General features: G+C 37.3%; 2 protein-coding genes across 4 annotated transcripts; one reads left to right on the top strand and one right to left on the bottom strand.

The window, feature by feature from the left end:
- Positions 1-238: 238 nt before the first annotated feature.
- LOC141711656 (phosphoenolpyruvate carboxylase 2-like) lies at positions 239-6,117 on the top strand. Of its 3 annotated transcripts, none has more exons than XM_074514255.1 (11): positions 239-393; positions 620-832; positions 1,474-1,862; positions 2,015-2,099; positions 2,689-2,911; positions 3,103-3,206; positions 3,299-3,389; positions 3,576-3,730; positions 4,015-5,013; positions 5,095-5,481; positions 5,595-6,117. In XM_074514255.1, the coding sequence occupies exons 2-11, from the start codon at positions 665-667 to the stop codon at positions 5,871-5,873; spliced, it is 2,880 nt and encodes a 959-aa protein (XP_074370356.1). In that variant the 5' UTR covers positions 239-393; positions 620-664; the 3' UTR covers positions 5,874-6,117. The 3 variants fall into 3 exon arrangements, with proteins under 3 accessions (XP_074370356.1, XP_074370357.1, XP_074370358.1); XM_074514256.1 differs by having other exon boundaries at positions 253-393; positions 614-832; XM_074514257.1 differs by lacking the exon at positions 239-393 and having other exon boundaries at positions 481-832.
- Positions 6,118-6,563: 446 nt separating this feature from the next.
- Positions 6,564-6,998, bottom strand: LOC141713865 (protein AGENET DOMAIN (AGD)-CONTAINING P1-like). Its single transcript, XM_074517432.1, has one exon. The coding sequence runs from the start codon at positions 6,996-6,998 to the stop codon at positions 6,564-6,566; it is 435 nt and encodes a 144-aa protein (XP_074373533.1).
- Between the last annotated feature and the right edge of the window lie 312 nt (positions 6,999-7,310).

Below are 7,310 nucleotides of genomic sequence, written 5' to 3'. Positions count from 1 at the left end.
AAAAATCTAACAGAAGCAAAAACAAAAAATATAAATACGTCGTAGTTTATATTAATCTTTTTTTAAATATTATGTAAATTCTACATATTTCATCTCATTATGATCTCATTAAATTTGCTTCAAAGCAAGCATGATTTCTTTACAATATAGTGTTTATTGATCAGAACAATTGTTATATTTCAAACCAATAATGTGAACATAATGATTTTAATAAAAGAAACTACATAGGATGAGTATGATCCTTTTGTTTCTTTACCAAAAATAACCTTCATTCACTTCACATCTCTCCATAGCTAGTGTACAAATCTCTCTCTCTCTCTCTCTCTTCTCTGATCATATGTTACTCCACATAATTCTCACTATTTTCTGCACAAAGTGTGACATCCTTTCCAGGTAAAAATATTGTAACTACTTATTCTTTAATTTTTGGAACATACCCAAGTTTTCTAGTTCATGTCCGTTACATTCTAGGCAACCTCTTTTATGTACTCCACGTGTCTCTCTCTTTTTTATTTCCTGTGCTTTGATCCTCTTTTTTCTGCCCCTTATTTCTCTCATCAAAATATGTGGCTATTTTTTGATTCATTGTGATTGCATGATTTACGTTTTTTAGTTTCAGGGGTTTGGTTAGAATTACTGGACTAGTAGTGTGTTTTGGTTGAGAATGGCTAATCGTAACGTGGAGAAATTAGCATCTATTGATGCTCATTTGAGGTCTCTGGTTCCCGCCAAAGTGTCCGAAGATGACAAGCTTGTGGAGTATGATGCCTTGTTACTCGATCGCTTTCTCGATATTCTTCAAGATTTACATGGGGATGATCTTAGGGAAACGGTACCAAAATTCCAAATTTAATGTTTTAAGTTTTATAAGTGCACTTTTGTTGAATTCCATTTATGGTGCAGTGACGGATCCAGGATTTTTTATGTAGTGTGGGCGCGGTAGGAATAATAATATATTAGTACAGCTTTAGCAAGTATTGATTGTATGATAAGTTGTTGTTATCGAAGACATTATATATGAATGAATTTGAAATATCTTTCTTACGACAAAATTCAAAAATTAGGAGAAAATTATATATTTTTAAGGTAATTTTAGTTATACCAAGTACTGAACTTCAATCTTATTTGTGTTGCTCGATATTGTAAATTGAACCGAGGCGGATAATAGGTTTAAATATAGATGTAGTACAACTAATCTTTAATATTTTAATTGGGCTAAAGTTCTCTCTGGACATATGTTTATGGGGTCCACCGTAATTTGTCTGTTCATCGGAGGTTGCAGTTTAATATGATATGATGATATTGTTAGTTGTGTTCAGGATGTTATTTTGGTAATTTAGATTAATCATGACTTTGGACAATAGTTAGATTAGACCTTTAGCTTGGCATAATTGAGCTTCATTGTTTTGGAAGTTGATATGATTTTGAAAAATTATTTTAAGTTTATGTGATTGGGGTGTTTGAATTGTGAAGGTTCAAGAATGTTATGAACTTTCAGCTGATTATGAAGGTAAGCATGATCCAAAGAAGTTGGAGGAGCTGGGAAAGGTGTTAACTAGTTTGGATCCAGGAGATTCTATTGTCATTGCAAAATCTTTCTCGCATATGCTTAATTTGGCCAATTTGGCTGAGGAGGTTCAGATTGCTACCCGTAGAAGAAACAAGTCGAAAAAGGGAGATTTTGTTGATGAGAACTCAGCAATAACTGAATCAGACATCGAAGAGACTTTTAAAAAACTTGTAAAAATGAACAAGTCTCCTGAACAAATTTTTGATGCACTAAAGAATCAAACTGTTGATCTGGTCTTTACTGCACATCCTACTCAGTCAGTCCGAAGATCTTTGCTTCAGAAACATGGAAGGTTTGTACGTAAAGAATTAAACTTGGTAAAGTATGGTGTAGATATTTTAGGAAGCATATGATCTAAACATGGCTGCCATGATACAGTTTATTTACTTCTTTCTCATGTTTCTATTAGTTTCTTTGATTTTAATAGATTCCAGTTTTGCACAGGATAAGAAACTGTTTAGCACAACTATATAACGAAGACATTACTCCTGATGACAAAAAAGAGGTTGACGAAGCTTTGCAGCGGGAAGTGAGTGTTAGTTACTATACAGTGGTTTGGTCTGCATGACATCATTATATATCTTATTTACTTCATTGTCTGAATAGTTGTAAAGAATTTCCTCTGTCATCTATACTATTTCCTCCAAAATTTTGAACTTGGAATTCCATTTCACATTTGGAGTTTCTAATTGTATAATGTGATAAAATGGCTTCCACTAAAGCTAGACTTTGCCTTGAAGAAATTCTGTCTGTGTGCATACAGTGGTTGTTTCTGTTACTTTTCAAGAACTATATGGTCGCTTACCATATTATTTTTCATTGCATGATAAGGAAGAAAATCAAAGGATTTCTCTTTGATCTTAAATCCTAAGCTTTGAGTGTTTATTAGTATATGATTTTCAAGTGATTTCTGTACATTAAAGATTTCTTTGGATCATCTGCTTAGCTTCCTATAACTTTCTTGCTAATACATTCGCTTAATTCCTTATAACACTTTCTTACTGGTAGACTTTATTCATCTACCTTGTTTGTCAAAGAGATATACAAATTTACATATGATTTGTAGTATGATGTGTATCATTGATAATTTCATTCATTAATTTATTTGTATGTTACAGATTCAAGCTGCTTTCCGCACTGATGAGATCCGAAGGGCACAACCAACCCCACTAGACGAGATGAGAGCTGGAATGAGCTACTTCCATGAAACAATCTGGAAAGGCGTTCCCAAGTTCTTACGACGTGTTGACACAGCTTTGAAGACTATAGGGATAAATGAGCGTGTTCCATACAATGCACCTCTTATTCAGTTCTCTTCCTGGATGGGCGGCGATCGTGATGGTATTGAACTATCCTCCTATGGAATGTTACAAAAATCACGCAAGCACACACGCGCACACACCAGAATAGCAATTGTATCTATACATATTTCCAATGTCTATGCCCTTGGTTTAGTAAAGATAAGTCTTGTCGATAAAACTTATAATTGGAGGAATTTATCGCTTAGTTACGTTTCAAGCTAAATGATTCAGGCAACCCAAGGGTCACCCCGGAGGTCACAAGGGATGTTTGCTTATTGGCCCGAATGATGGCTGCTAATTTGTACTTTTCGCAGATAGAGGATCTCATGTTTGAGGTACATAAAGAACTACCCATAATTGAAAGTTATTTATATTTCTCTCTGATGACCTGCTCGCGAGTATAACTTAAATTGAACTCCTTCGTTAGATGTCTATGTGGCGATGCAATGACGAGGCTCGAGTTCGGGCAGATGAAATTTACAGATCTGCCAGGAGAGACACAACAAAACACTACATAGGTAACTGGCGTTTTGTTTTCGGGGGTTCCCATTAGCCTATTGTGTCTGCATTTAGGATGGGGAATAGAATCCTAATATATTACTTAACAAAAACAAAACTCTAATAGTATTCCCATTATGTCTGTCAGAAAGGATAGGGAACACAATTGTAGTATATAAACTAAATTGTTGCTGCTTCCTGTTTAGAGTTTTGGAGGCAGGTTCCTACCACTGAACCATATCGTGTAATTCTTGGTGAAGTGAGGGATAAACTGTATAATACTCGTGAACGTTCTCGTCATATATTATCACATAACAAGTCTGACATTCCAGAGGAGGCAACATACACCAATATTGACCAGGTATCCTTCTATATATATTTTTTTTATCAAAACCTGAAGTTTTGATCTAGTGCAGCTTAAAATGAAAGTATGCACAACTCTACCAGTTATTAAGGATTCTATATGTAGATGTATTAGTGTGCGTGCGGGATTGTCTTTCCGGAAGTTCAGTTTTTACGAGATCAATTTTTTTTAAAAGATCTGAATTTACATTCGGGCCAGTAAATTAGTATTATAGTGTGTGTAATAATTGTCAACCTCTGGGCTAGTAGCACATATTTGCTGATTATAGTTGTTTTATGTAGTTCTTGGGATCTCTCGAGCTTTGCTACAGATCTCTTTGTGCTTGTGGGGACCGGCCCATTGCTGATGGCAGCCTTCTTGATTTTTTGAGGCAAGTTTCCACCTTTGGACTGTCAATGGTGAGACTCGATATCAGACAGGAATCAGACAGGCACACTGATGTCCTGGATGCCGTTACCAAACACTTGGAAATTGGTTCCTATAAGGAATGGTCTGAAGAAAGTAGGCAAGAATGGCTTTTGTCTGAACTCGGTCATAAGCGTCCTCTTTTTGGGCCTGATCTTCCCAAGACTGAAGAAATTGCTGAAGTGTTAGATACATTCCATGTCATAGCAGAGCTCCCATCTGACTGCTTTGGAGCATACATAATCTCCATGGCAACATCACCGTCTGATGTGCTTGCTGTGGAGCTTCTACAGCGTGAATGTCATGTAAAGAAGCCCCTAAGGGTTGTTCCTCTGTTTGAGAAACTTGCTGATTTAGAGGCCGCTCCAGCTGCTGTTGCTCGGCTTTTTTCAATTGAATGGTACAAAAACAGGATTGATGGTAAGCAAGAAGTCATGATTGGTTACTCTGATTCAGGTAAAGATGCCGGGCGATTTACAGCAGCCTGGCAGCTATACAAGGCTCAAGAGGAGCTTATTAAAGTTTCAAAGCAGTATGGCGTAAAGCTAACGATGTTCCATGGTCGAGGAGGGACGGTTGGGAGGGGTGGTGGCCCCACCCATCTTGCTATACTGTCTCAACCTCCTGAAACTATCCACGGATCTCTCCGGGTTACAGTTCAGGGTGAAGTTATTGAGCAATCATTTGGTGAACAGAGCTTGTGCTTTAGGACACTTCAACGTTTTACTTCTGCTACACTTGAGCATGGAATGCATCCACCAATCTCACCAAAACCTGAATGGCGTGCACTTATGGATGAAATGGCTGCTGTTGCTACAGAGGAGTACCGTAATATAGTTTTCAAGGAACCCCGGTTTGTCGAGTATTTCCGCCTCGTAAGATGCAACCTAAACTTTGTTTAAAATTTCTCTATTGTGCCATTTTTAGTGATTGATTGTACTTTGTTTATGATGTAGGCCACTCCGGAACTGGAGTATGGACGGATGAATATTGGGAGCCGTCCATCTAAAAGAAAGGCAAGTGGTGGTATTGAATCACTCCGAGCTATCCCTTGGATCTTTGCCTGGACACAGACAAGGTTTCATCTTCCTGTTTGGCTTGGTTTTGGTGGAGCCTTTAAACACGTCATCGAGAAAAATCCCAAGAATCTCCAAATGGTGCAGGAAATGTATAAATCATGGCCATTTTTTAGAGTCACTATTGATTTGGTTGAGATGGTGTTCGCCAAGGGAGACCCTGGCATCGCTGCTTTAAATGACAAGCTCCTTGTTTCGAAAGATTTATGGTCATTCGGAGAGCATTTGAGGTCTAAATATGAGGAAACTAAGAGCCTTCTTCTCAAGGTAATTTAATTGACGACATACTAGAGTTTAATCCGTAGGAGAATGGGACCACAAGTTATTCAAATTTAGTTAGATTGCTTAACTCTATCGAATAACAAGTTCTCTTTTGGCAGATTGCCGAGCACAAGGAAATTCTTGAAGCATCCCCGACCTTGAAGCAGCGGATTCGGCTGCGTGATTCATACATTACAACCTTGAATGTGTGCCAGGCGTACACACTAAAACGGATTCGTGATCCCGACTACAAAGTGACGTGTAGGCCTCATATTTCCAAAGAGAAAACTGTTTCACTGGTAGACCTAAACCCTACAAGTGAATATGCCCCTGGATTGGAGGATACCCTCATTTTGACAATGAAGGGTATTGCTGCTGGTATGCAAAACACTGGCTAACTCTTTTGTATCGTTTCATCTTTTTCTAGCTCGTGTTTGTTAAAGATGTTTTTTCCGGGAATCGATTAAATGCCGAGTTGTTAACTCTGCCTCTCTTAAGTGGGGAAGGGAAGGTTGTGATTTTGTTGGCCAAGAACTATTTCTTGGGTTGTAGCTGCTCAAATGCTAAGCTAATAGCAGTGAATAATGTTAACTCTTTGCAAGAATGTTTTGCCCTTTCACATTAATGAATCAGTTCTGTATTGATCTTTCTCTAATTTTTTCTTTAATTTAGTTTATTACTTAACATAGAATTATCAGCAAGGTTACCTATGTCTACGGTTGGTGCAGAATAATACAGCCCTACGTAAATACGGGATTCCATGCATCCACACCAAAAACCTAACCTCCTAGTTTACATGTACCGCTCTGTTTGATACATCAGAAATTTTATGTACAACTCAATCACAAACCTTGTAAAGATCATAATACAAAATACAGCTGAGATGAAACAAATCAAAAAGACTATGGAGTCTGATATGCCTTCCACTCAATTCTTTGGAAAAAAAACCGAATGCACTTTAACTTTACCATAGTTCAAGTCATACAAATACATAGCATTAAAAAAATCAAACGACTACAAACGTACATGACATAATCCAACGTCGTGCATGAATTTGGCATTCAAGTATACGAAACACGAAAGTACAATCAACCCATGTTTCTACACCGAGAAGAAGCCTTCCACACCCCATTACTATATTCTTGATGAAGTCTCAACTTATCAAAGTGATAAGTCCATTCATCACCAGTGCTATCAAAATAAACAGTGTAAACATAATCAAACTTATCCGTAACTCTACCAACCCACCAACCATCATTATCATAAACATCCACTTTATCCAACACATCAAACTCTGCAACCCTAATTACAGGAGGCACTGGTCTCACTTTATAAGCCTCAACTGTCTCTCTAAACGCTTTCTTTTCATCTTTATCATCCAAAAGAGTCTTGTACTCTACTAAAAACTCGAGTTTCTTGTGTTTGTTTGTGACCTTTTTTAAAACCTGTGCAAGAAAATAAGAGCCCAAGAAGCCATCTTCATTGCTGTAGACCTCTACTGAATCACCCACGTTAATCTCCATTGATTGATTTAATGGTGTGTGTGTGTTTGTGTTGAAGTTTTTGTGGGATTTTAATGGCCAAGAAAAGAGTTGTTTGTTTCGGAGTTTGAATCGGTGAAGGTATGTATATATGGGAATGAATCTCTAAATATGGAAACTGTGTTTAAGATTTTGTGAAAGAAACACACGGACAGGTTGTATTATAGGGAAAGAGAAAAATAGCAAGAAGCATATTGGTAAATGGTAATTGGATTTGTATTATTGTACTTTCTTGGCCAGTTGCGTGAAACAACGTGCAGAGTTCGAATTTGTTGGATATTTAAAAATTTTAGG

This window comes from Apium graveolens, chromosome 3 (genome assembly GCF_009905375.1).
Source record: "Apium graveolens cultivar Ventura chromosome 3, ASM990537v1, whole genome shotgun sequence".
Classification (NCBI taxonomy): domain Eukaryota; kingdom Viridiplantae; phylum Streptophyta; class Magnoliopsida; order Apiales; family Apiaceae; genus Apium; species Apium graveolens.
This window is presented reverse-complemented; position numbering and strand designations above follow the sequence as displayed.

Coding starts and splice junctions, on each gene's coding strand:
- LOC141711656 (XM_074514255.1), top strand. CDS start 665: ATGGCTAATCGTAACGTGGAGAAATTAGCATCTATTGATGCTCATTTG. Junction 833..1,473: donor GGGATGATCTTAGGGAAACG/GTACCAAAATTC, acceptor TGAATTGTGAAG/GTTCAAGAATGTTATGAACT. Junction 3,207..3,298: donor TAGAGGATCTCATGTTTGAG/GTACATAAAGAA, acceptor CTCCTTCGTTAG/ATGTCTATGTGGCGATGCAA.
- LOC141713865 (XM_074517432.1), bottom strand. CDS start 6,998: ATGGAGATTAACGTGGGTGATTCAGTAGAGGTCTACAGCAATGAAGAT.